The 25734-nt window shown below is 64.4% G+C and overlaps 10 protein-coding genes across 10 annotated transcripts; 5 read left to right on the top strand and 5 right to left on the bottom strand.

Moving 5' to 3' along the window:
- Positions 1-30: 30 nt before the first annotated feature.
- On the bottom strand, positions 31-954 carry MICPUN_100547 (predicted protein; the record flags this gene model as incomplete). Its single annotated transcript, XM_002502100.1, has 1 exon — positions 31-954. The coding sequence occupies one exon, from the start codon at positions 952-954 to the stop codon at positions 31-33; it is 924 nt and encodes a 307-aa protein (XP_002502146.1).
- A 446-nt stretch (positions 955-1400) lies between these two features.
- MICPUN_105588 (predicted protein) lies at positions 1401-2570 on the top strand. Its single transcript, XM_002502484.1, has 2 exons — positions 1401-1546; positions 1636-2570. The coding sequence occupies exons 1-2, from the start codon at positions 1422-1424 to the stop codon at positions 2522-2524; spliced, it is 1014 nt and encodes a 337-aa protein (XP_002502530.1). The 5' UTR covers positions 1401-1421; the 3' UTR covers positions 2525-2570.
- A 42-nt stretch (positions 2571-2612) lies between these two features.
- Positions 2613-4519, bottom strand: MICPUN_58618 (predicted protein; the record flags this gene model as incomplete). Its single annotated transcript, XM_002502099.1, has 2 exons — positions 2613-2635; positions 2668-4519. 2 exons carry the CDS (start codon positions 4517-4519, stop codon positions 2613-2615), a joined length of 1875 nt encoding a protein of 624 aa, XP_002502145.1.
- A 373-nt stretch (positions 4520-4892) lies between these two features.
- MICPUN_58617 (predicted protein) lies at positions 4893-5710 on the top strand (the record flags this gene model as incomplete). The annotated part of the gene is made up of 2 exons (XM_002502483.1): positions 4893-5630; positions 5663-5710. 2 exons carry the CDS (start codon positions 4893-4895, stop codon positions 5708-5710), a joined length of 786 nt encoding a protein of 261 aa, XP_002502529.1.
- Positions 5711-5811: 101 nt separating this feature from the next.
- On the bottom strand, positions 5812-6192 carry MICPUN_58616 (predicted protein; the record flags this gene model as incomplete). Its single annotated transcript, XM_002502098.1, has 1 exon — positions 5812-6192. The coding sequence occupies one exon, from the start codon at positions 6190-6192 to the stop codon at positions 5812-5814; it is 381 nt and encodes a 126-aa protein (XP_002502144.1).
- Positions 6193-7435: 1243 nt separating this feature from the next.
- Positions 7436-8494, top strand: MICPUN_66699 (predicted protein; the record flags this gene model as incomplete). Its single annotated transcript, XM_002502482.1, has 1 exon — positions 7436-8494. A coding segment is annotated over one exon (1059 nt), but the record flags the coding sequence as incomplete, so codon positions are not given.
- A 463-nt stretch (positions 8495-8957) lies between these two features.
- Positions 8958-14633, bottom strand: MICPUN_58614 (predicted protein; the record flags this gene model as incomplete). Its single annotated transcript, XM_002502097.1, has 2 exons — positions 8958-12952; positions 12992-14633. The coding sequence occupies 2 exons, from the start codon at positions 14631-14633 to the stop codon at positions 8958-8960; spliced, it is 5637 nt and encodes a 1878-aa protein (XP_002502143.1).
- Positions 14634-14764: 131 nt separating this feature from the next.
- MICPUN_81517 (predicted protein) lies at positions 14765-15421 on the top strand (the record flags this gene model as incomplete). Its single annotated transcript, XM_002502481.1, has 1 exon — positions 14765-15421. The coding sequence occupies one exon, from the start codon at positions 14765-14767 to the stop codon at positions 15419-15421; it is 657 nt and encodes a 218-aa protein (XP_002502527.1).
- A 67-nt stretch (positions 15422-15488) lies between these two features.
- MICPUN_58612 (predicted protein) lies at positions 15489-22556 on the bottom strand (the record flags this gene model as incomplete). Its single annotated transcript, XM_002502096.1, has 1 exon — positions 15489-22556. The coding sequence occupies one exon, from the start codon at positions 22554-22556 to the stop codon at positions 15489-15491; it is 7068 nt and encodes a 2355-aa protein (XP_002502142.1).
- A 667-nt stretch (positions 22557-23223) lies between these two features.
- MICPUN_58611 (predicted protein) lies at positions 23224-25520 on the top strand (the record flags this gene model as incomplete). The annotated part of the gene is made up of 2 exons (XM_002502480.1): positions 23224-23552; positions 23738-25520. The coding sequence occupies 2 exons, from the start codon at positions 23224-23226 to the stop codon at positions 25518-25520; spliced, it is 2112 nt and encodes a 703-aa protein (XP_002502526.1).
- Positions 25521-25734: the final 214 nt, after the last annotated feature.

The raw sequence follows: 25734 nt of genomic DNA, 5'->3' as shown, positions 1-25734 counted from the left end.
CTGATCCTCACTCACGTAAGAATAGTCAATTTAGCGCAGTATGTTCTGCAGCGCATCGTCTATCCTCTCGTACTTGAACTTGTACCCCGCCTTGAGCGCCGCGTTCGGCGCCACCTTCTGCCCCTGCAACACCACCGTCGCTCCCTCTCCGAGCAGCGCCTGGATGGCAAAGTCCGGCACCGGCAGCCACGACGGCCGACCCAGCGTCCTCCCCAGCGCCGCGCACATCTCCCCCATCCGCACCGGGTTGGGCGCGGTCACGTTCACGGGCCCCCTCATCTCCGGGTTCGTCAGGGACTCCACCACGATCCCCACCGCGTCCTCCCTGTGCACCCACGAGAACCACTGCGCGCCATCGCCCATCGGTCCCCCGGCGAAGATCTGAAACGTGGGCAGCATCTTCCCGAGCGCGCCCCCGTCGCGGTCCAGCACGATGCCCAGGCGCAGCACCACCACCCGCGTCGCGCCGTCGCACGTCCGCTCCACCTCCTCCGCGGTCGCCTCCCACGCCTGGCACACCTTGGACAGGTAGTCGCCCCCCGCGGGAGCGTCCTCGTCGAAGGTCCTCGTCTCGCTCGTCCCGTAGAAGCCTATGGCCGAAGCGTTGACCAACACGCCGGGCCTCCGATCCGGCTCGCACGCGGCGATCGCGTCGGCGATGCGCTTGGTGGCCTTGATCCTGCTCGCCATGATCTCCGCCTTGATGGCGGGGTTCCACCGCGTGCTGATGGGTTCCCCGGCTAGGTTGACCACGCCGGTGCAGCCGGGGATGGCGGCCGCCCACTTCTCCGGGGAGACGAAGGTGACGTTACCGCCGGTCATTGACCCGCGCAGGGCCATGCGAGCGGCGTTGACGTCGCGTGTCAAGACCCTGACCTCGTGACCGCCGGCGAGGAGCTTGGCGACCAGCCGGCTGCCGACGAACCCGCTCGCCCCCGAGATGGCGACGCACATCCTCCCCTTCGCGGGCTGGGACGCGCCCCCGGCGGCGGCGACGACGAACGTGGGCTTCCTCGAAGTCAAACGGGTCGCGCGGGTCGCGGTGGACCCTCCCAAAATACTCGCCGCGAGCGCGTCGTCGCCCCGGAGCGCGCCACGGCTCGAGAGCCCGGGGCATCGCGTCGTCGAGGTTTTGGGGAGCGCCGCGACGGACGGCTGTTCAAACCGCACGCCGCGGGACCGGGCGCGCGGAGGGGTCGCGTGAGTCGCGCGCACTGTCGCGTGGAGGTGCGTGGCCGACATCGATCCCTAGAAGCTGCACGCCTCGTTGTGGGCCGCGGAGGTTCCGGATATTTGGTTGGATAGGGGGTCGCCAAAAAGTTGCTCGTGATCTTCGGCTGCGAGCGAGTCCTGTCAGGTTCAAATCCAAGCTGGGCACCCGGACCCTCGCGCACACGCAGCCACGCTTCGGATCCGCGAAGATGGAGTGGACGACCATAGAGAGTGACCCCGGGGTCTTCACGGAGCTCATCCAGGAGATGGGCGTGAAGGGCGTCCAGGTTGAAGAGCTCTACAGCCTCGACGAGGGCTCGCTGAGGGCGATGGCGTGAGTGCCCTCCCGCTTTCCCAGATCTCGGATCGGCCGTCCCGTCGACTCCTCCCCCTGACCCGCCCCCTGCGCGCCCGTAACCGCAGGCCCGTGTACGGACTCATTTTTCTGTTCAAGTACCGCAGCGGCGAGGCGCCCAGCGCACCTGTGGAGACCGATGCGAGCTCCAGCGGGGTCTTCTTCGCCAGCCAGGTGATCACGAACGCGTGCGCCACGCAGGCAATCCTCTCGATCCTGATGAACTGCCCGGCGTCCGTCCAGCTCGGCGAGGAGCTGGGAAACATGAAGGCGTTCACCGCGGAGTTCGACGCCGATCTGAAGGGTCTCGCCATCAGTAACAGCGAGACCATCCGCAAGGCGCACAACTCCTTCGCCCGGCCCGAGCCCATCATGGAGGAGCAGAGGGACCAGGCCCCATCCGACGATGTCTTTCACTTCATCGCGTACATGCCCGTCAACGGACGACTCTACGAGCTCGACGGCCTGAAGCGCGGCCCCATCGCCCACGGCGAGTGCACCGACGACGACTGGCTCGGGAAGGTGTGCCCGGTGATCCAATCGCGTATCGAACAGTACGCGAGCTCCGAAATCCGCTTCAACCTCATGGCGCTCATCAAGTCCCCCAAGCAGGCGCTCGAGGAGAGACTCGCGAAGATCGAGGCGAGGAAGGAGAGGTGCGCGAAAGTCGCGGCGGGCGCGGCGGTGGACGCTGGCATGGATGTCGACGGCGGCGACGACCTCGACGGCCCCTTACCCTCGGGGCAGGACGCCGTCGCGGCGGAGCTGGCGCGGCTCGAGGGCGAAGCGGCGGTTGCCAGGGAGGGCATCGAGCGGGAGGCGCAGAAGGCGCAGCGGTGGAGGGACGAGAACATCCGACGCAAGCACAACTACATCCCGTTCATATTCAACTTTCTGAAGGTGCTCGCGGAGAAGAAGAAGCTCGAGCCGCTCATCGCCAAGGCCAGGGGCCAGTAATAGAGTTGAACCGTGCCCCGAGTCAAATATTATCAAATTTCACTCCAAGACCAGTCTGTCTACGCCGCCGCTGCTAGTTTCCACCGCGCTACGCGGCCTGGATTCCACCCCCTTGACGCTCCTCCCCCCGGGTCGAGGCCGACCTCCCCGCGGTGGGGGCGGATGCGGCACCATCTTCGGCGGCTGCGGCGTGAACCGGGGCGGGGGCGGAGCCGGCGCGTATCCGCCGCTCGCCTGCTGCGCCTGCGGTTGCGGCGGCCTGGGCGGCGGCGGCGGCATCGCCTCGAACTTCTCCGGCACCTCAAACTCCAAGTCCACGTCTCGCTCGAGTTGGAACCGCGAGAACGACTCCGCCATCTCGATCTTCCACCGACGCAGCTGCGCGAGGATATCGTCCTTCTCGTCGACGCCCTCCTTGCTCTCGTCCCCATCCGCAACCTCGTCAGCCTCCGCCGGCGCCTCTTTCTTGCGCCTGGACAGCAGCTTGGCGGGGTTACCCACGAGCGTTCCCGCGCCGATTGTGAGCTTACTCGCACCCCCGTCCGCGAACCCTCCCCCGTCGGCGGAGTCCCCCCTGTCCGCCATCCCGGCTCGCGTCTCCTTGACGCGATTCTTTTTCCAAAACAGCGAATCCTGCAGCGAATCCCCGCCAAACCCCCAACCCTCGGCGGACATCGCCGTGCCCGGCCTGGACGCTCCGGACCCCGACGTCCCCGGGCGGTGCATACCCCACTCCCGCGACCCGGGCCTCGACGCCGTCCCGGGCCGGCACGCGCCCCAGCTCGCCGCCGTCCCCGGCCTCGACCTCGAGCCCGCGCTCGCCGCCGTCCCAGGCCTCGATCGAGCCGTGCCGGGCCTCGACGACGCCGCGGATCTAAGCGCGGCGCCCAGGGAGTTGGACCTCGCGAGGGAGTTGGCCGTCTGCGGCCTGGACGAGGGCCTGGACGAGGCGTACGAATCCGAGGAATTCGACGACGTTCCGGGCCGGGCGCCGATCGGTTGAACCGACGCCGACGTCGACGGCCGACTGGGGAAAAACTCCCCCCCACCCGGGGGCCCGTGATCCGCGAGGGGATCCTCCGCCACCTCGATGGACAGGTCTCCGGTGACCTCGTCCCTGGTGATGACCGCGTCCGGGTCGTCGATGCCGACGGCCGCGTACTTGATGCCGTCGGCGACCATGGAGATCTCGTCCTCGCCGGATGTTCCGACGTCGACTTCGGTCCCGTCCTCCCCCCCGGTCCCGTCCTCCCCCCCGGTCCCGTCCCGCCCGCCGTCCTCGTCCTCCCCGCCGCCCGCACCCCCCAGGCGCTCCGCCTCGGTCACGTCCCGATCGTCGAGGGTGACCAAACCTTTGACCGCGCGAGCCACGAGCCGCCTGTAGTGACGTCGCCTGCTGAGCGGGTTCCCCTCCAGCGACAGCGTGTTGAGCGCGGGGCACATGCCGAGGTAGTCTGGCGCGTCCTCATCCGCCACGCGGTTAGCCTCCAGGTCGACCGCGCGGAGATGGTCCAGCTCGGCGAGTGGGGACACGTCGCTCACGTCGTTGAACGCCGCGTACAGCTCGCGCAGTTGCACCAGCGCGCCGATGCCCGCGAGATCCTCGAGGCCGCTCCTCGCGATCCAGAGCACCTGGAGCCTCTGGAACGCGCTGCCGAACGCGCGAGCCGCCGGCACGACGCTGCTGCTGAGGCGGAGTCTGGCGAGCGCGGGCATGGCGCGGCCGATGCCACTGAGGTCATCGCGCGTCGCGTCGGCCCGGATCTCCAGGTGCGAGCACGTCGCGAGGTCGTCGGTGCCCGCCAGCTCGGCGAGGCGATCCTCCGTGAGCCCGAGATCCCAGTCGGTCGCCCCGTCGGGGCCCCCGGCTATGTCGAGGCCCGGCGCGTTTAAATCGAGGTCGGGCTCGTCGTCGTCCACGGGATGGTACCCGGGCTCGTCGTCGTCGTACACGTCCTCATCCTCGTACGCCTCGTCGTATTCGAACCGCCTCATCGCGTCCACGGCCCGGCGGTCAACCCACTTTCGCGCGGTGCCTTCCCTTCCTTTTCGGGATGACGACGGAAAGGACGGGAACCCCGGTCGTCGCGGATCTCGGGTCTCGGCGCTGAAGACCGCGAGTCTCGCGGGATGCGCCTTCGGCCTTTAACCCTCACGGACCCGGCGCGAACACCCGCGGCGACCCTCCTCGCGCCGCAGCTCTCGAATGGCGAGGGCGATCCGTGCGTCACGAACAGCGAAAAAAGTCTTGGGCGAAAGGGGTACAATCTCGATGAGTTATTAGACCCAAATGGACCCACTCCTGAATAAAAGCCCATACGCGGAAAGATTTTTGTCAGCAACCGCCCCGAAACGCTCGGCAGAGGCGATGGCGCACGACGCGCCCCCGTCCCCCGAGCTCGATGACCGGACCATCGAGACCGCGATAGCGCTGGACATAGACCCCTTCGCCGAGGATCACCTGCTGTGGATCGCCAGGTCCGCGCAGAACGACGCCGAGCTTCCCCCCGGTTGGCATCGATGCACGCTCGCGGACCTCTCCGAGGGCTACGCAAACCCCGCGCTCGGCGTGGAGCGACCCGATCACCCGAGGGCCGAGGAGTTCCGCGTGCTCGTCGCGCAGGAGCGCAGGCGCACGGCGGCGCGCGCGCATCGCCCGCACCCGGAACAGCCCCGCAAGCGAGCGCGAACGGGCAACGCGAGCGGCGGCGGCGGCGGCGGCGACGAGAATGCGACGTCGCGGATGGGCAAGACGCTCCACGTGGACGCCCGCATCGCCGCGATGGAGGCGTCGCACAGGATCGCCCTCAAGGGTGCGCAGCGCAAGGTGGCGGAACTTGAGCGGCGTTTGATTGAACGGGAGGAGGCGTGGGAGAACGAGCGCATGGAGGCGGAGGCGCGAACGCACCGCGTCGTCGTCGAGGCGGAGGAGCGAAGTAGGGTCGGGTTGGAGGACGAGAGGCGAGCGATGCGGGACACGATCAGGCGGGCGGTGGAGCGGGAGCGTAAGGTGGCGGCGGAGGAGGCGACGCGGGCGGTGAAGACGTCGCTCAGGTCCGTAAAGGCGGCGGAGGCTGAGGATGCGCGGCGGCGGGAGCTCGAGGCTGTCAAGATGGACGCGAGCAGATTCGCCGCGAGGGAGGAGGCGCTCAGCAAGATGCTCGCCTCCGCGCGGGAGGAGCTTAGCGAAAAGAATAGGACGATCGCGTCGCTGCGGAGGGAGCTGGCGCAGGTGAAGGGCGCGGCGATTGGTTAGAGGGGGCCCTCGTTGTTAGCCAAAATTCTAGTTATCCGATGGAGCCGCGTGGACCCAGCTTTGCGTCATGCTGCGACTCGAAATCGTACACCTCTTCCATGTACGCCCACCACTCTCCGTCCTTGGCCTCCGGCGCCGGGGTCTGGAACGTCGACATCAGCTTACCCCACTCCACGCACCTCGGCGACATCTCCAGGTGACGCGGGAAGTCAACCTCCGGGTCGAAGTCGTCCTCAGTCTCCATATACATGAACATCCTCGTCTCGAGCAGGAATATCTTCATCCGCAGCACCCCCACGGCCTTAAGAGCGCCGAGCACCTCCGGCCAGCAGTCCGCGTGGTGCCTCTTATACTCTTCGATACCCCGTGGATCGTTCTTCAGGCATATCGTCTGCGCATAGCACTTCACCATGCTGGCCGCGGGCTGCGAGCTCGTCGGATTGAGAATTAGTATTTCGGCACCACCCGATAGATTTCTTCGTTGGGGCTCTCGCCACCTTCGCCGGCAGGGTGCACACCCGAAGTGATGATGAGCAAAATCACGTGGGTGAGCAAAATTGCACACTGGCCACAGGTGGACCACCCGAACAATCCGAGATTTCCTGGTTCTTTTCCGGGATTTTCCTGTGACTGATTGGCATATGCGGAGGGGGGGGTCTTTATTTTTTTATTTTTCGGCCCGCTGCTTACGTGTCATCAAGATCACGAGAACGGATCGCCATAAACCCCAGATTCGGGGTTCGTTACGGCTCAACATAACGCGATTACGGCTCAACATAACGCACCTTCAGTTTTCCGGCCCGCGCGGCTTCAGCAGAACGAGGCGCGCGGCCTCAGGTCGCGGTCAATTAAGGCCTCGAGAAAGCCGAAGGAGGCTTGTCGCGGTCGTTTCACGTCGTTGGGTCGCGTTGTCGCGTAAACAGCGCCGCGAACTAAGGTCCTGGCAGAAGAGGCAGTTCGTTACGCAGAGCTGTTTCCGGAAATCCCTGAAACGTGAATTTGCGCGACGGGGAGGGTAGGTTGCGGCGACGAGTCACCGCGTGACCGAGTCACGGTCGCACACCGGTAGGCATCGCTGGGGTATCATGTCGAGACGACCCGGTTTGTCAACTACGATGGCCGACTCCGGGACGAGGCGGCACGACGGGCTCGACGCGGCTGTGCAGAAGCTCGACATTCGCGACAGTGGCCCGCGGCGCGTGGAGGGCAGCCCGCGCCTGCACGAGGAAGGGACTGGGAGGTCCCATCGCGGCTCGACCGCGTCCACGACCGTATCGGGCGTACCCCCGAGATTATCCGCGATGCCCACGGCGAGCACAGAATCATCGCGTCGTCGCGCGGTACCCCCGACCTCGCCCCCGGCCGAGGTTCCGCGGCGGAGGGACTCCACGAAGTCGTTGGCCTTCCCTCTCGGATTGCCCTCGGTGTCGTCCCGGTCCGCTAACGCGACGTCGTCGCACCACCGCGGAGACTCGTCCAGCAGCATACGCAGGAGGAGCACCGACGATGAACGCGGGGATTCGGCGTACGGCTCGAGAGGAGGAGGCGGAGGCGACGCGGCCGGGGGATCGGCTCGCGGCGAGAGGGTGAGGGGGGAGGAGACAGATGTTCGAAGCGTCTCGCCGTCGCGAGCGCTCGGGCGACACCGCGCCGCGCTGACCGCGCTCGAGCGGGCGGAGATCTTGGAGTACCCGCGCGTGTACTTCGCGGGGATCGGCGCGAAGAAGGTGCAGAGCAAGGAGGCTGGCGGGAGCGATAACCACGGCTACGACGACGAAAGGGGAGACTACGTCATGCGCAAGGGCGACCATCTCGCGTACAGGTTCGAGATCATCGACGAGCTCGGCAAGGGTAGCTTCGGGCAGGTGATGCGCTGTTACGACCACAAGATGCGACGAACGGTGGCGGTGAAGGTGATACGGAACAAGAAGCGGTTTCACCACCAGGCGCTGGTGGAGCTCAAGGTTTTGGAGCACTTGCGGCACAAGGACCAGAAGGACGAGCATAATCTGGTGAAGATGGAGGAGTACTTCTACTTCCGCAGCCACCTGTGCATCACCTTCGAGCTCCTCTCCATCAACCTGTACGATTTCCTCAAGAACAACAACTTCCGGGGGCTCTCTCTGGGACTCATCCGCCGCTTCGCGCAGCAGATCTTGGTGTCTCTCAAGTTCCTCCGCCGCCAGCGGGTGATACACTGCGACCTCAAGCCCGAGAACATCCTCCTCCGGCAGCCCAACAAGTCGTCCATCAAGATGATCGACTTTGGAAGCAGCTGCTTCGAGGACGAGCGCGTGTACACCTACATCCAGTCCAGGTTCTACCGCGCCCCGGAGGTCATCCTTGGCGTCACTTACGACTGTGGTATTGACATGTGGAGCCTGGCGTGCATACTCGCCGAGCTCTACACCGGCTACCCCCTGTTCCCGGGCGAGAACGAGGCTGAGCAGATCGCGTGCTTCATGGAGATCAACGGCGTGCCCCCTCGCGCCCTACTGGACAAGTCCGAGCGAGGCAAGAAGTACTTCGACAGCTCGGGTGAGCCCAAGCTCGTGACGAACAGCAAGGGCAAGAAGAGGACGCCAAACTCAAAGGACCTCGGCGCGCTGCTCCGGTGCACCGACCGAGGCTTCATCGACTTTCTGTCGAGATGCCTCCGCTGGGACGTCGCCGATAGGATCACCCCGGACGCGGCGTTGCGACATCCGTGGATCGTGGGCGAGGAACCCGCGCGTCGGACGCCGTCGAGCCCGGACACGCACCGCCGGTCGGTATCGTCGTCGCCCTACTCGGATCAAATTTCTCGAAGGTCAGCGGCTGGCGCGGCCGCGCCGGCGAGGTTGTCGAGGACGCGGGAGAACTCGAGCGCGACGACGGGTCTGGAGGAGGTGAAACTGATCGGACGGAGGATGGAGCCGACGAGCGTGCGACGAACCGAGAAGCCTCCGGAGTCGTTCGGGGTTTCATCCGGAGGTCACCATTTTGTCCCGCATCGCCCGGCGCGACATTTGTGAGTTCGGCGGCGGCGACATTTGTTGTACAAAATGTCAGATACACGTGTATAGCGTCTGAAGAGACATCAACTTAGCTGTAGATTAATTCCTAGAACGTACATAGAACGTCAGAGAACGTCAGATTGCGAGACTATTGCTACCTATTGCAACCTCCTGTTCCTACCTATAACTCATCCGGATAGAACGTGAGTGGGTTATCCGTGGCGACACGATCCACCGGCGATACTGTCTCCGGGTGGGAGAAGTGGTCATATTCCCTCGGCGGTGGATCATCCTGCGCGTTCCTCGGCCTGTTCTCTATTCCCTCATACGCGCCCGGTCCCTTCCGCCTGAGCTGAATCGTGTAATACGTGAGCCGGGTTCCGTCCGCGGACGTGACGCCCAGGTAAATCGCCGCAACCTCGGGCATCGGCGAGAGCACCTCCACCCTCGCCAGGTCCACGACGGTGGACATCGGAGTTGGGACAGACCCGGCGAGCCCCCACGTTTCCTCATCCGCAGAGGACGAATTGAGCGCCGGGGCACCCGCGTAGGCCGCGGGCGGGCCCAGGAAGACGCGAACCGACGCCCCGGGCCGGGAGGTGACCGCCGTCACCGTGGCCCGCTTCGCCGCGACTGGAGCCACGACGCGATATAAGCGCCGGTGCGGATCCAGGGCGCAACCGCGTCGATCCGCGAGGCATCCGTCGGGGGAGCCCGGGGGCCGGCACCGCATCGCGCACTTGGGCCACGGCGCGCCCCCCATGCTCGTCGAGTTGAGCCTTTCGCCGGTGTCCAGCTCGACGGCGAGGAACGCGAGGGTGTCATCCGCGGCGGCGGCGGCGACGGCCGCGTCGGCTCGAACCAGGAGCACCGAATAGCTCGACGGCGCCGAGACGCCCTCGACCTCGAACACGACCGTCCGTGCCACCTCCCCGACGATGAACGTCGGCGTGCTCGCCCCGGGCTTCAGCTCGGCGCCGTCGGCGAGGACCTTCCATCGGAGATCCGCGCTCGTCGCCGTGAAGCTCACCGTCGCCGCGGCGGTGGCGTCTCCGGGAACCAGCAACCTGTACGAGGACAGCTCCGACGAGAACGGCGGCGAGAGCGATCCCGCGCTCGGCACGAGGGACACGAGCGACGCGGTCTCGTCCGGGGTGGACGCGAGCAGCTTGGTGGCCCTGCCTTGGAGCGTCCCGAGCTTGGCGGGAAAGCCGACGGGAAGATCGTCGCGGTGAAAATCTCGAGCCGTCACGTACACGTCGTACCTCTTCGACGGAGACAGGCCGCTCAGCGACAGCATCATCGGCTCCCAGCCCAGGTCGGCATCCAGACCAGTACCCATCGTGTCGGTATCGCCCACCGCGCCCGCGAGGGCCATGGAGGCGACCCCCGCCGACGTGGACGTGGCGTTGGCGGCGGCGACGGCTGGCGTCGAGTTTGCGCCCGCGAGATGAACGGCGGCGGCGGCTACGTCCGCGGCGGAGGGAACCGGCGCCCCGGTTGGCAGCGCCACCACCCACACCGCCGCGGCTTCGTCCACGCGCACGGCGACGGTGACGCCGCGAGGCGCCACCGCGCCGACGCGGGGGAAACCCGGGAGGAAGAACGGCGCCGTTTCATCGAGCGTCCGGATCACCCGCTTGACCAGCCGGGGGGGAACGGATGCGGATGCGTACGGCGAAGCCGCGCCGTCCGGGCCGTTCCGTGCGTCGACGGGCGTGAGGGCGGCGACGGCGTAGATGTCGTACCTGGTTCCACGCGTGAGGTTCGTGACGCCCGCGCCGACAGCCGTCGCGTTGAACGCGGTCGTCAGGTTAGCGGCGCCGGCGACTGAGGCACTCCCCGTGTACGCAAAATCCGACCCTCCAGCCGCTAACGGCGCGCGTCCTTTCGAGTCTGTTCCCGCGAGGACCTGCGCCGGGGTGGGCGCGGGCAGGGCGTGACGCAGGATCACGTACGCCACCGTCGCGGGCGCTCCAGTCACGGCAAATCGGAGCGTCACGGAGGTCTCCCCGAGCGCCTCGATACCGACGCACAGGGCGCCGGCGTCGAGCGCATCCGCCGCAGACATCGTCGCATCCGGGTCGACGACCAGGCCGGGCGCAACCTTCGCCGCGTTTGTCGACGGGACGTCTTCGTGTCGATCACCGTTCCCGGAATAAGAATCGTCGTCCCCAGGGACGGTCGCGACGAACACCGAGTACCCCGCCGCCGCGGACGATACAGCCCCGAGGCCCGCAGAGGTAACGTCGATCACCGTCGTCACAACCGAATCGACGTAACTCTCGTTTGAAACCACGACGGTGCCGCGCGCGAGAGGCGTCGAACCCCCCGCGCCCGTCCCCGCGACCACCTCCGCTCGTGTGGGCTCCGTCGCGGGCGAGCCTCCGTCCACGACGACCCAGCGCGCTCTGCCCGGCGACGCCAGCGCGAGGGTCAGCGTCAGCGACCCGCCGGACGTTCCGTTGACAACCGCGGGTGCGCCGCCCACGAAATCGGAAAAGACGGGCGGACGCATGTCCTCGGCGGTGAACCTGACCACCGTGACGTTATCCTGCGCGTTATATCCCGCGCCGGTTGTGGTGTCGTCCGCTGCGACGAGATACGCGACGTATTTTGATCCCTGCACGAGGGGGTACCCGAGCGATTGCCATTCCGTCGCGACGTTGCTCGCCGCCACGAAGGAGGCGGCCGCGATCTTGGGATACGAACCGTCGTCGCAGACCGTCGCGTTGATGACCTGCTCCACGGTCGGCGTGGGTTCGTCCCCGCCGGTGGCTGGCACAGCGCACACCACAAAGTACACGGTGCCTCCCTCGTCCACGGTGGCGTTGACGACCAGTCGCGCGTATTGCGAGCCCACCTTTGACCCCGCGGGAAGGAACAGGTCGTCAACGCTCGATGCGGGGACGGCGACGCCCGAGACGAACGGCCCGGCGGTCCACAGCGGTGCGAGGACATCCTTCATCCTCACCGCCAAGTGGTGCGTGGATCCATCCCAGTTGGGTTGGGTCAGCGAACTTCCCCGGGTGGGCTCCTCATCAACGACGAAATAATCAATCGCGAGTGTCGGGCCCTGGCGGTCCTCCCCGATCCACGACGAGGGTCTCGGCACGTCCGTGATGACGTGGATCACCGGAACCGTCGCGTTTTTGGCCCATATGACGCCCGCGTTGGCTCCAAGTTGGAGGTCCGGGTATTTCTTCGCCTCTTCCGGGGGGTCCTTGAGGAACCAGTTATGAAGGTAGTTATAGTTGTCAAACGTCATAGTCTTCTCCTCCATCCACGGCTTCAACATGAGGGCCTGGTAAGACACGTTCCAGCCCGCGGCGGATTCGATCTGGGATCGATTCAGCGCCGCGGAATCGTTCGTCCCGGGCCTCAGCGAGAACACAAACGCCCCGGACTCGTTCAGCGCAACCTCCAGCTTCATCGCCGTGCCGTTGAGGGAGGTCAGCTTCGGGTACCCCGGCACGAACGTCGCCGTGGTGTTGTCCGCCATGACGACCGTCGGGCCGTGCCAGTCGGTGGGGTTGATCACCATCACCTTCGTCGCGTGCGCCTGACGATTCCTGGACGTCGCGACAGAATCGGTAATCGTCCCGTTGCCCGCCGCGCTCAAGTTGTACGCCGGGTCGTTCCCGTCATCCTCGGCGACGATCCACACGTCGTACGCACCCTCGGGCGAGAGACGCGGGCACGTTCGACACGTCGGGTGCTCGGGATACGCCGGAAGATCGCTCGCGTTCGCCACCCACTTGCTCCAGTTACCGATTGCGTATTTCTCGGTGAGATATTCACCGTGGTACCAACCGTATACCCACATGTCGCCGACGCCCCGCCTCCCGTCGTTCTCGGCATCGCTCGCGGCTCGATCGTCCATGGCGGTGTACACGCCGCCGGTGACGTTCTCATCGTACGCGGCTGTCCAGTTCGCGCACCGATCCACCTCAGCGCTCGGGTCGAAGACGCTCGCGATTGTCTTCGTCACCTCCACGTTTGCCGTCGGCACGTCCACGTAACCGCACGCCGCAGCCTGCGTTCGGTTGGGGCCGACGCCCATCATCACCTCCTCCACGGTGGGCGCACCGATCCACCGTACCCTATCCCCCAAACCCGAGTCCACCGCGTCCTCCGAGGGACACACGTACTCGTGCTCGCGGGGGTCTAGTAAGCCTATGTGAGGGAGGGGCGGCTGATTGAGTTTGAAATCACCCGACACGGGCTTGAAGTACGCGTGCGAGTATCTGTCGAAGCACGTGTCGTTCCAGTAGACCGCGACGGCCGGTGCGACGTGCGGTGTCACCACGTACCACACCCGACCGGGCTCGTTCAGCCGGGTCACCAAGTCGAAGCTCGCCGGCTTGACGTTGGCCACGGTTCCGCCCGTGGTATTCTCTCCAATCAGCGCGGGCGGCGTATCGTCCAGGGTGACGACGTTGAGTATCGTGAGGACCGTGACGTTGTGGTTTATCGTCTGTCCCGTCGCCGGGTTTTCCGCCGCGTCCGAAACCACCGCGTAGACGTCGTACGCAGTCTCCGACGATAACCCCTCAACGACGGCGGACCCGCTCGCGACGCCGACGGCGACGGCGGCGGAAGCCGCGCCCAACGCGTTTGCCCCGACGCCCGAGACGTTGAAGACGCCCTTCGCCGAGACCGGCCCGAACGTCATGCGCGGGTCGTCGTCGTATTTGCCATAGAACCAGCGCTCATATGACTCGGTCGTGTTCTCCGCCAGCGTAGACGTCGGCTGCTTCTGGCCGTACCCAACCCCGAACATGACGTCCCAAAACGTCGGCTTCTTCTCGTTCGCCGACGGCACCACCACGAACCTCACGGTCCCGTTCTTGTTCGACTCGCCCATAATTGTAAATCCCTCGTTGGTCACCGTGCCGAGCGAGATGGCCCCGCGCGGCGGCACGTCGTCGAAGGTGTAAAACTCCCACCGCATCGCCGGCTCCAAAATGTTCCGCTCCGGCTCCCACAAGTCCTCGACGGTCAGGTAAACGGCGTATCGCGTGGCGCTCTGCAGCCCGAACACCGCGGACCCGTACAATTTCCCCACCTCGGTCACTTCCGTCCACTTACTCCACGTGTAGTTCGCCAGCGCGCGTTCCTTCACCTGCTCCCCCGACGGAACCTGCCTCTCCGGAGCCAACACGTGCACGTACGCCCAACCCGGTTCGTCCAAAGCCACGGCCACGTCCACCCCGTCCGGCGCGAGGTACGTGATCGGGGTCGACGCGTTGTACCACGGGACGAAGGCGGGCGGGGTGGCGTCGCGCGTCGTGGCGTCGAGCATCGCCACCGCGCCCGCGGTGGCGAGGTCATCGGGCGCCGACGTCGCGACCCACAGATCGTTCCTCCCAATCTTCGTGAGGTTGGTGACGTTGGCGGTGAAGGTGGTGTTGGCGACGGTGACGTTGATGATCCCCGCGGCGAGGACGCCGGTGCCCCACGAGCCGTCGCGAACCTCCGCCACGGAGGGCGAGAAGTTCCGTTCGCCGGTGGTCGCGTTTACCTCGACGCTGTATCCCTCGGGGGTGGCGATGTAGCGCACGATGCCCGGTCCTTCCAGCTGCACCTGGAGCATCACCGACGTCTCGCGGCGAAGCCTCATGGGAACGGCGGGATATGCGACTCCTCTGGACACCCGGTACTGGGGAACCGAGGGCTCATAGCCCCACCCAGGGGGCGGAGGGGACGGCTGGGGCGGCGGATTGGGAGACGCCGGCGGGGTCGCGTTGCTGTCGTTGCTCTGGCCACTCACCGGGAGCGCCGAGATCGCCAGAAGCCACGCGAGTATGACTATCACGTGATGCCACCTGCGCACTCGTCCCGCCCATCGACCCATCGCGCCTGCGCCCTCCGCTGCGCACCCGAACTGAGGTCGCCGGACGCCCGAATCGGCCCTGCTAACAATCGAAACTCGGCGAAGTTTTTCGTCAGGAAGTGAGATCGGAAGGTCAGAATCAACGACACGCGATGGCGCCGATCAAGCTAATCTACTTCGATATTCCTGGTAAAGCCGAGGCCATCCGCCTGTGCGCCTCAGTCGGCAAGGTGGACTTCGAGGATGTCCGCATCTCGCGCGAGACCTTCGCCGAGATGAAGGAGCAGGGCGCTCTGCCGTACGGGCAAGTTCCAGCTCTGGACGTGGGTGACGGGCGGATGTTGGCGCAGAGCTCCGCGATCTTGCGATACGTGGCCACCCTCGGAGGTCTTCACCCCTCCGATCCCATCGAGGCGGCGCGCATCGACAGCATCGTCGCCGAGGAGGAGGATTTTTTCAGCGGGCTCACCATCTCACGCTACGCCGGCAGGTTCGGATACGGCCACATGACGGACGAATTTCGGGCGGAGGTTCGCAAAAATCTAAACGACGAGATACTCCCGAAGCACCTAAGCTTCCTTGAGATGCTCCTGACCAACTCCACCACCGGATGGCTGGCGGGTACCGAGAAGCCAAGCGCCGCAGACTTTGTCTTCGTGCCGAGGCTCAAGTGGCTGGTGTCGGGCGCCAACGACGGCATCGACAGCGATCTCCTCGATGGATTCCCGAACGTGAAAGCACTCATCGCGAAGATGATGGCGCTGCCCGAGGTTGTCAGCTGGTACGAGAAGAACCCTCCGCCGCAGTAGACGCTTATTGAAGAAAGTTCACTTCATCGATAACACGTTTTTCGTCCATGCGGGACGCGCGATAACTCTATTTCTCGTCGTCCGAGTCGTCGTCCATCTTGGCCTTCTGGTGCGCTCGCTTCCAGAAGCCGCTGCCCCCCGACTCGTCCTCATCCTCCTCCGAACCCGTGGTGGTGTTGAGCGTCTGCTCCGCAGCCTCCGCCGCCACCTGCTCCACCCCCGGCGTCAGTGCGGCCGCGGAGATGGTCTCGTCGTCGTCGTCCGTGCCGGCGGGCTCCGGCTCGGGGTCGGGGGCGGCGGCGCCAAAGCCGAAGAACGAGAAGAAACCTCCGCCGGCTGACGCAGACGAAGTCGGCTGCGACTCGGGCTTCACCTCCTCCTCCTCCTCCTTCTCCTCCTCCTCCTCTTCGGCTTCCTCTTCGTCATCATCGTCGTCATCGTCGTCCGCCGCCGGCTCCTCCTTGGCGTCCTTGGAGAGGGCCTCGGCGGAGATGGTCTCCTCGTCGGAGCTAGCCTCGGCCGCCTCCGCCGGAGCCGGCTCGGGCGCGGGGGTCGACGAGCCAAAGCCAAAGATGGAAAAGCCAGACGCCGCCGGCGCGGGGGACACGGGGGTCTCAGCCTTTTCCGGGGTCTCGGCGCCGTCCTCCAACAGCGCGGCGGCCTCTTCCTCGGGACGTTCCTTCACCGGCGTGGCGCCCGCGCGCTTAAACGTCGAGCTCATGATCTTGTCCCACTCGGTGCGCGCCTTCTTCTTCTTCTTCTCGGTTTCGAGCCTCAACTCGGCGGCGGTGGCTCTCTCCTCGGCATCTTCCAGCATGAGCTTGGTCACCTCGTGGGTCTCCTGCTCAGCCTCGAGCTTGTCCGTGAGTTCCTCGATGCGCATGGACGCCCTGACCGAGTCCAGCTTCTCGCCGACGGCGTCCATCTCGCCCATCCGGATGGCTCGGGTGAGCTGCTTGAGCTTCCTGAGGTCGTCCCTGGCAAAGACGGCAGCCTCCTCCGAACCGATGGCGCGGCGGTGGCACATCTGCGCCCACTGCGCGGCGGAATCCTTCTCGTTGATGGCCGCGGTGAGTTCCCCCTCGAGGGCGAGAATCCGAGCACGAGCCGCCTGCCCCTTGGTCACGAGCTCCGCGATCCTCTTCCTCAGGTTCTCCACCAGCGGCCTCAGGTTCTCTCCACCCGCGGGGTCGCGGGGGGTAATGAGGGTTCCGTCGTTCTTCTTGTCGTCCCAATCCTCGGTGAGCGCGAGCGCCTTGACGGCGTCGTCGTCCTCTTCCTCCTCTGCGGATTTCTTTCTCTGCTCCTCGATGTCCTCGTTGGTCACCTTGACCAGGTCCTGCTTGCCAAGGTTCATCAGACGCGCGGCGAGCACCTGCATCTGTCCCCTGACAACCATCAACTCTGTGCGGAAAGATTCCGCCTCGTTGCTCTCGAACTGGCAACCCACCGTGAATGAGGGGCCCTTGGCGATGACAGACTTTGGCGACGACCCCGCCTCCGTGTTCTCCTTGTCCGAGTCCGGGGTCCCCTTCTTGTTCTTCGGCGGCTGGAGGGGCTCGTCGTCAATCTCCTCGACGCCCTCACCCTTCTTCGCCGCGGCAGCCTTCTTCGCCTCCACCAGTTCCTTCAGCGACATGCCGGTAAATTCACCCTCGTCAGAGTCAGAGTCGGAGTCCTCCTCCTTCTTCTTCTTGCGAGCTTCTTGGATCTCCTTCTCTAGTGCCTTCGCCGCCTCCTCCGCCTCCGCCAGCAGGCGCTTGAGGTCGGCGATTTCGGCATCACGACCTTCCGTCGCTGCGGTCATGGCCGTGACTTGGGTGGTTGCGTCTCCCAGCTTCTTGTTGGCTTCGTCGCGTTCCTTGGTGAGCTTATCGGCGATATCCTTGGCCGCAGCCGCGGCCTTCTCAGCCGCAGCAGCCTTCTCGGCAGCCTCCTTTGCAGCCTTGGCCTTCTCCGCTGCATCCTTTTCAGCCTTTTCAGCCTTGGCCTTCTCCGCCGCCAGATCCTTGGCAGCCTTGTCGAGCTGGTCGGCATCAGCCTTAGCCTTCTCTAAGGCCGCCTTCAGCGCAGTTTTCGCCTTCTCGGCATCAGCTTTGGCGGCAGTGGCGTCCTTCTCAGCCTTGGCTGCGGCGTCGCCCTTTGCGCTCGCGGTGGACGCGGCAGCAGCGCTCGCAGCCTCGAGTTCAGCCTTGTGCTCAGTCTTGGCCTTGTCCATGTCAGCCTTGAGCTTATCAGCCTCAGCCTTGGCCTTGTCCATGTCAGCCTTGGCCTTATCAGCCTCAGCCTTGGCCTTGTCAGACTCAGTCTTGGCGTTCTTGGCGTCAGACTTGGCCTTATCAGCCTCAGCCTTGGCCTTGTCCATGTCAGCCTTGAGCTTATCAGCCTCAGCCTTGGCCTTGTCCATGTCAGCCTTGGCCTTATCAGCCTCAGCCTTGGCCTTGTCAGACTCAGTCTTGGCGTTCTTGGCGTCAGACTTGAGCTTGTCCATGTCAGCCTTGGCCTTGTCAGCCTCAGCCTTGAGCTTATCAGTCTCACTCTTGGCCTTCTTGGCCGCCTCAACCGCATTGGCCACCTGTTTCTTGGTTGCCTCGTTCGCAGCCTCGAGCTCTGCCCTTAGCTTTTCGATTTCAGTCTCGAGACTTGCAAGCTTGGCGCCCTTCTCCTGGTCCGCGGTGGACGTGGTCTTCTCGATAGCTTCGAGCTTCTTCTTAAGCGCAGCCTCTTCCTTTTTGGAGGCCTCAACAGCCTTCTTCGCAGCCTCGAGCTCTTTTTGAACCTTCTCGAGGTCCGCGCCCTTCTTATTCGCCTCCTCCAACTCAGCCTTGAGGGAAGCCTCCGAGGCGGTGAGGGCGATGACTCGGCTGTTGAACATCTCGAGATCGGCACGAAGCGCGTCGAGCTCCTTCAAGTTTTCTGCCGCATCCTTGGCGCTCGACTCTGCAGCCTTAGCCCTGTCCTCCGCAGCCTTGAGCGCGGCGGCGGCTGCTGCAGCCTTTTCGGCATCGGCATTGGCCTTCGCCTCAGCGGCTGCGAGCGCGGCGGCGTCAGCCTTGGCCTTCTCCAGAGCTGCCTTGAGCGCTGCTTTTGCCTTGTCGGCATCAGCCTTAGCCTTGGCCTCGGCGGCGGCGGCGGCTGCAGCCTTGTCGGCGTCAGCCTTGGCTTTACCTTCGGCAGCCTTAAGGGCGGCCGCAGCCTGCTCGGCGTCGGATTTAGCCTTGGCGTCGGCAGACTTCTTCTTGTCCTCGAGAGCCTTAAGCTTGTTGGTCACGTCGGAGAGGTCAACCTTCAGCTTCTGAGCCTCGGCGGCGTTTGCCTCCTTGGCCTTGTTGGCGGAGGCGAGCGCCGCGTTCGCCTCAGCGAGGGCGGCATTGCCATCCTTGGAAGCCTTCAGCTGATCAGCGGCGTCCTTCTCAGCCTTGGCGAGCTTGTTCTCGGCGTCCTCTTTCTCCTTCTTGAGTTTCGCGATGGCCGCTTCGGACGCCTGCGCGGAGGACTTGGCAGAGGACACCGCGCCGGTGGACGCCGCGAGCTCAGCCTCGAGCTCTTTGATCTTGTCCTGGAGCTTCTTGAGATCCGCCTTGGCCTTATCGTCGGCGGCGGCGAGTTTCTTGGCCTCGGCCGCGGCTGCTGCGGCGAGTTTCTTCGTCTCCTCCGCAGCTGCGGCGGCATCCTTCTCTCGCGCGGCGCGTTCACTGTCAAGCGCCTTGGATGCAATCTCGCGCGCCGCCGTCGCCTTTTTGAGGTCAGCCTCCAACTTGGAAGCCTGCTCTTTAGCGGCGGAGAGCTCGGCGGAGAGCTTCTGCTCAGCCGCGGCGGCGGCCGCCGCCCTGGCCTTGTCAGCCTCGGCGGCGGCGGCAGCCTCGGCCGAGGCAGCCTCCCGCTGAGCCTTCATCTCGCGCTCCAGCTTGGATTTGGCGTCGACAGCCTCGGCGAGGGCGCCCTTCGCGTCCTTGAGCGCCGCGGCGGACTTTTTCTTGTCGGCGTCGCTCTTGGCGAGGAGGTCGGCCTCGAGTTTGTCCTTGGCGGCTCTGAGCGCAGCGAGCGCGGCTTCTGCCTCGTTGCGAGCCTTCTGAATAGCCTCGGCGAGATCGGAGTCGTACTGGGCCCTGTCCGCCTTGCGTCCCTCCCTCTCGGAATCGAGGATGGCCTCGAGCTTGGACTGCTCGGCATTGTGCCTCTTCACCGCAGCCGCATTGGCCTCGGAGGCAGCCTTCTTCTCGATCTCCTTGCGCTTCTCGGCGAGTTCCTTCTCGAGCATGGTCTTCTCCTGCTCAACCTGCCTGGCGGCGTTCTCAACAGCTCTCTTCTCCGCGGCGATGGCCTGGTCCACCTTCCTGTCCGCCGCTTGCTTGGCCTCGAGCGCCTTGCCGAGCTGCGCCTTGAACTTATCCATCTGTTGTTTCCTGGACTCGATCTCATCCGCGAGTTTCTTCTCTAGCATGGTCTTCTCCTGCGTGATCTGCGCAAGGTTGCTCTGAATGGAGGAAGCCTTCGCTTTAGTGGCGCCCAGGGACGCCTCGAGCTCAGCCTTCTGCTCGAAGATCTTGTCCTCGAGTTTCTTGATCTCGGCCTTAGATTCCTCTCGAAGCTTCTCGAGCTCAGCGTTCAGCCTCTTGATCTCCTCGGCGGATGCGGCAGCGGCGGCCTCGCGGCCGATTCGCATCTTCTTGAGCTCATCCGCAGCCTTGATGGCGTCAGCGGTGAATTCAGCCTCTTTCTTTGCCGACGAGCTCTTGAGCGCGGCGAGCTCCTCCGTGAGGGCGTTCTTCGCAGCCTCGGCGGCGGTCGCCTTCTCGTCGGTGACGCGGTGCGCGCTCTTCTCGGCGGCGAGTGCCTTCTCGAGGTCGGATGTCTCCTTCTCGTGTCGCTTGGCGTCTTCCGCCATCTTCTTGTCGAGCTTAGCCTTCTCCGCCGCGGCGGTCTTGCGGTAATTCGCGAGGGTGTCCTCGAGCTTCTTGTCCGCCTCCTTTCTCGCGTCGACGGCGATGCCTAGCTGCTTCTTGTTGAAGGCGTCGGACGCTTCCCTCGCGGCGCGTTCCTCGGCGAGTTTCGCGTCGAGAGCCTCCTTCGCCGCCCTGAGCTCCGCGAGGGTGGATTCCAGTGAGCCAACCGTAGAGGACGTCGCCGACTTGGTGGACTCGAGCTCGGCGTCCATCTCGCGCTTCTGCGCGGCGAGCTTGTCCTGGAGCTTCTTCACCTCACCCTTGGCCTTCTCGACGTCGGCGGCGATCTTCTTGGCCTCCTCCCTCGCGCCGGCAACCTCCCTCTCGCGAGCCCTGCGCTCCTCCTTGAGGGCCGCGGACGCGACGTCACGGGCGGCGTTGGCCTTCTTCTGAAGGTCCGCGAGCTTCTTCTCGGCGGTGTCGCGCTCGCCCTGGCGATCCTTCCTCTCCGACGCGAGCGTGTCGCCGAGCGAGGCAATCTGGTTCTTGAGGCTCTTGACGGCGTCGAAGGACGACGCGGAGGTCTTCTCGTACTCGGAAACCTGCGACTCGAGCTCAGCCTGGACCTTCTCGAGCTCATCCTTGACGCGCGCGAGCTCCTCTTCGAGTTCCCTGGCCACCTTGGACGCCGCGGCGGCGGCAGCCTTCGCCGCGTCCGCGTCAGCCAGTCGGCCCTCGCGCTCCCCGTCGAGGTCCGTCTCAACCTTCTCGCGCGCCACCCTCGCCGCCTCGATCGCGGCGGCGTGGACGCTCGAGGCGTTGTCCATCTCCTTGGCGTGCGCGGCGGTGAGTTTCTTCACCTCGGCCTCGTGCTGATCCTTGAGAGCCTCGCGGTCCTTCGCGGATTTTTCACGGAGCTCAACCGTCTCCTTGACGAGCTCCCGCGCGCGCATGTTCTCCTTGTTCCAGGCCTCCTCGGCGGCGGTCGCAGCCTCCGCAGCCTGCGCGGTGACGGTGGCGAGCTTGGCCTGCAGTTCGGCGATCTCGGCGGATAGTTCCGCCTCGGCGTCCTTGGCTCGCTTCTGGACGCCGGCCATCTTCTTGTCAAACTCGGCGCGCTGCGCAGACCCGGAGGCGCGCTCAGCCTCCAACAGTTGCGTGGACGACTGCAGCTGCTCGCGAAGGTCGTGGATCTTGATCGTGCTCCCCTCCAGCCCGCGCGTCAGCTCCGCGTTGCCTTCGCGAAGCTTCTCGTTCGCCGCCTCCGCCGCCTTGAGCGACGCCGTCAAACGCTGCTCGACGTCCGCGGCGTCCTGCTTCGTCTGTCGCAGCTCAAACTCCAGATCCTGGCGCCTCGCCTCCTCCGCCGCGAGCCGCGCGAGCGCATCAGCCAAGCGATCCTCGGAGTCTTCGAATCGTCTCTTCCACTCCGCCGCGTCGCCGAGCGCGGCGGCAACCTTCTCCTCGGCGACGGCCAGTTGCGCCGCCGCCTTGGCCTCGAGCGCGGCGGCCTCGGCGGCCGCCTCCTCGTACGTGGGCCCCGCCTGGAACCCCGAGTCCGCGAGGGGACCGCGAGCGTTGAACGGGAGCGCCTTCCTCGCGGGCGCCTCTGGCGACTCGAACCGCGTCGTCGGTCGCACAACCGGCCTGGGCAACACCTTGAGCATCCGCTTGAAGTCGACGACGAACCTGAAGCCGCCGACGCCCGCGGTGAGGTGCATGCCCGTCCTCGTGGACGGCTGCTGCTTGCCTCCCCCCGGCCTTAGCGGGGGCTTGCCGCCGGCTTCCGACGTCGCTCCCGGGGCGGATGCTCCGGCGCCCGCCTTTGGCCCCCGCGGGGTCATCTCGTCGCGCTCGCGTCGCCTTCGCCTCTCCTCCACCGTGGTGGTCTTGATGTCCACGGTGAAGCTGAGGCCGAACGGGTTGTTCGCGCGCTTCACGAGGGGAAGGTCGGGGAGGGGTTCCCACTTCTCGGGCTTCGGGGCGAGCGCGACCGAGGCCCTCGCGGCCTTCTCGGCCGCCGCCCTCTCGGCGGCGAGCTTCTCGGCCGCGGCCTTCTCGGCCGCGGCCATCGCGGCGGCTTCGGCATCGGCCAAATCGGCCTGAGCTTTCTCCTCCGCGGCTCTCCGCTGCGCCTCCGCCACCCGCTTCTGCGCCTCCCTCCGCCGCTCCAAGATCTCCTGCGCCTTGGAGCTCAACTGCGGGTCGCTATCGCCGCGCATCTCTACGCTCAATAGGGGAACGCCCATGTTGATCGCGCGCCACCGGTTCTCCCGTTAAGGGGCTAAGTGGACGCGGCGACGCTCTGCGATCGAGCGCCCGCGATGCGAAAGGACGACGTCCGAGCGCTCACCGAGACCAGGTGTGGTCAGATGCCGGAGAAAAAAACTCGCAACGGGCCTATGCGAGCGGTAGGCGCTCTCGGCGCTGAGGCGCGAGGAGCTGAAGACTTGATCGGTCGAGCCGGGGCTCTCCTTGTGTGTTTACCGGTCCAAGTCCCTTGCCGCCCGCGGTTCGATGGCCCCTAGGCTTCCCTCCACGCCTTGGGGTCTGCCTGATCCCCGGCGTCTTGATTCCTAAATTTGGAGAGAAGGCTCCAAGCTGGAGTCACGAACTCGTGAAAATAACTCGTGACTGCTCGTCATAGCCGTTGGGGGTGTTGGAAGATTTTTTTCTCCCCATCCTCCAAACGTCGTTGTGAGCCACAAATCGAATCCGATACACACCGGCTGTTTGTCGCGCGAATAATTCGCCGAATAATTCCTAATTCCCTCACAGGAAAATGTGACTGAGTTGCGCCTGTCGAGCAGAAAAATGTGGGTGTCTGATACTGATCTGTTGCCGCGCGGCGAATCCGAAACACGATTTGTTTGATGACTGCACGCGCGATTTACATCGTTGATGACTCGCGTTATTATGCAGTTTGGAGAGTGTTTTTGGAGAAACGCACTACTTCCAGCCGTGCAGCGCGCGCGACCCGCCGGGCAGCTCGCTTCGTATAGGACCTCGGCTTCGCCTCGACCGCCTTATATCCGCGTTTACCGCTCCTCGGAGCTCGCCCACGCGTTCATGGCCGTCAAACTCAAGCTCGGCAAACCCATTGCCACCCCCGAATCGACGCGGAGATCCTCCTCGCTGTGGTCCCGCTTCTGCCCGAATGACTTCGCCGAGGACACCGAGCCCGACCCGCGAGTGGTGGCCAAGGCCGCGTACCTGAAGCGGGTCGGGCGCGTGTTGACAGTCTTGTGAGTGACCCTAAGGGCGCCCGCGTGGGCCCAGGATGTCCCGGAGCTCCCGAACGGCGCACGTTCCGCGCGCAACCTGTCCATCACAATGGCGATTCCGAGCGCACTTGTCCGACCCGACCTGAGTGCCTTCCGCCCGACCCGATCCAGACTGACCCAGCTGTCCTCCCCTGCTAACCTCGCAGGAAGTACCTGATGATACTCGGCGCCGCCCTGAGCCTCGTTACCATCTACGGTCTCACCGACACCAGCCTCGTGCAAGAGGTCTCCCCCAAGAACCTCGACGACTACCGGCGGATTCTTGCTGAGCACCCAAATGTGAAGTGCGAGTGCTCGGCGTCGTCAATCAAGTACTCCGACTTTGGGTCCATGAACGTGTCGCTGTATGCAACGTGTGGGTGGGTCGAGCAGGATCTCAAGAAGGTGCCACTCGGAGCCGATCAATACGGAGTCAAATTTTCAGCCTGCGCAGCGACCGGGTGGAAGATGTTGTGCGAAGATCTTCAGAAATCTTGCCAACGCGGCGAGAAGGTCACGCGGTGGATGTTCAAGGAGTTCAACAACACCCCCGTGGCGTCGATGGAACTGCTGAGTGAGGAGTTCCTGAACCAGACACTGGCCACCAAAGTCGACAGTCTACGAGAGATGCCTGAGCTGGTGACCATGACCAGCATCGACATCTCAGCAGCAAATGCTGCACACAATCTTCCGAGAATCGTGGACGGAATTGGCGACATCGCTCAGCGCGTCCAACTTCTCACGCTTTTTGATGCCAAGAAATGGAACACCTCGCACCAGCAGTACGGGGCGTGGAAGGAATTCGAGGAAAGCTGCATCGCGTCTTCCACCAACAAGGAGATCACGCTGTGGAATGGAACGACGTTCACCCCATCTGTGCCGTGTGACCCGGCTAACGACCTCTACACCTATTTCAAAGCTGGAACATGGAAAGAGCAAGAGATGAAGTTGCAGTGTTACACGAAAGAGTGCTTGTTCGGCGGCTATCGCACGGTTATAAGACAGGAAGCTGATTTAAACGTGTTTGATCCAGCATCCTTTCTGGGTGTTGACACAAGGTTGACCTTCGACTTGTATGGGGCTCTTATAAAGGATACCATTAAGTATGCTCTCCCCGAAACACACGTCGGCACTTGGCTCGATGTTCACACGGACGGTTGGTTCCTAGACAATACCAGGCAAATATGCAGCAATCCTTCTACTTGGCACGACACAAAATTGGTTCCTACGATGAAGTTTAGCGCATGGTTAGAATGGTTGTTTTCAACCGTTGGCCAGTCTTGGCCAGAGTCTGCGCGGGATAGTGAATGGCATGCGCCTAATGGGTGCGACGTGTACACCTCCTCTTCAAAGGTCAGTCCCTTCGTGGAGGGGAAGAATGACAGAAAAACGTATGAGCAATTTAGGATCCACGTGGATTCAAAAATTCAGGAGAATGTCCAAAAGGTCATCGCGGGCGAGCTCACGCCATTGGGACCCGTGAAGGAGTGGTATATTGGGTTTGCACTGAATTGGTTGTCAACTGAATTAAAATGGGACGATGTGATGTACAATCTTCTGTTCCCGATGTGGGGAGAGACTAGCCCCCAGCTCGCCCGCATTGGCAAAGAGAACTGGACCAACGCCAACATGATCGAGACCGTCGAGCTCAGCATCAGCTACGGCACATACTTTGACGCCTGCGCGCCGAAGACGTGCTCCTACGTCGTCAGCGGGCGGCTGCCGGCGTCCACCCTGGCGTCGATAATACTCGGAGTTCTCGGAGGTTTCGCGTCCGTGTGCGCGGTGCTGTTCCACGGTATCTACAGCGTCATACGGTTCTTCGCGCTCGGGCCGGAAAGGAGCGACGAGGATGAGGAGGAGGAGGAGGTGATGTCTGGACATCCGCCGCGAGCAGCCGGGTTGTTCACGGGCGCCGGTCCGCCGCGACCATCCGGCTATGCGGCTTGACGCAGTGACTTCACCGCCACTGTTAGAGATGCTTTTAGATCAGTTAGAGACAGCTTTTAGAATAGTATGACATGAGGACACAGAGCCTGTGCGCCCTCGCGGCTTCTAAAAGCGGCTAGCGTGCGGCGGCGAAATCAAAAAATGGTCGTGAAAGAATACAACTACCTCGGGCTGGCGGCACCCGCGGCGAGGGGCGTTGACGTGAGCTGGTCGC

Source organism: Micromonas commoda, chromosome 5, assembly GCF_000090985.2.
Source record: "Micromonas commoda chromosome 5, complete sequence".
Taxonomy (NCBI): Eukaryota; Viridiplantae; Chlorophyta; class Mamiellophyceae; order Mamiellales; family Mamiellaceae; genus Micromonas; species Micromonas commoda.
The sequence above is the reverse complement of the archived record's forward strand: the minus strand, read 5'-3'. Positions and strand labels throughout refer to the sequence as shown.

Excerpts from the sequence above, each read along its gene's own strand:
- MICPUN_105588 (XM_002502484.1), top strand. The coding sequence starts at position 1,422 with ATGGAGTGGACGACCATAGAGAGTGACCCCGGGGTCTTCACGGAGCTC. Across the intron at positions 1,547-1,635 it reads GGCTCGCTGAGGGCGATGGC|GCCCGTGTACGGACTCATTT; the intron begins GTGAGTGCCCTC and ends CCGTAACCGCAG.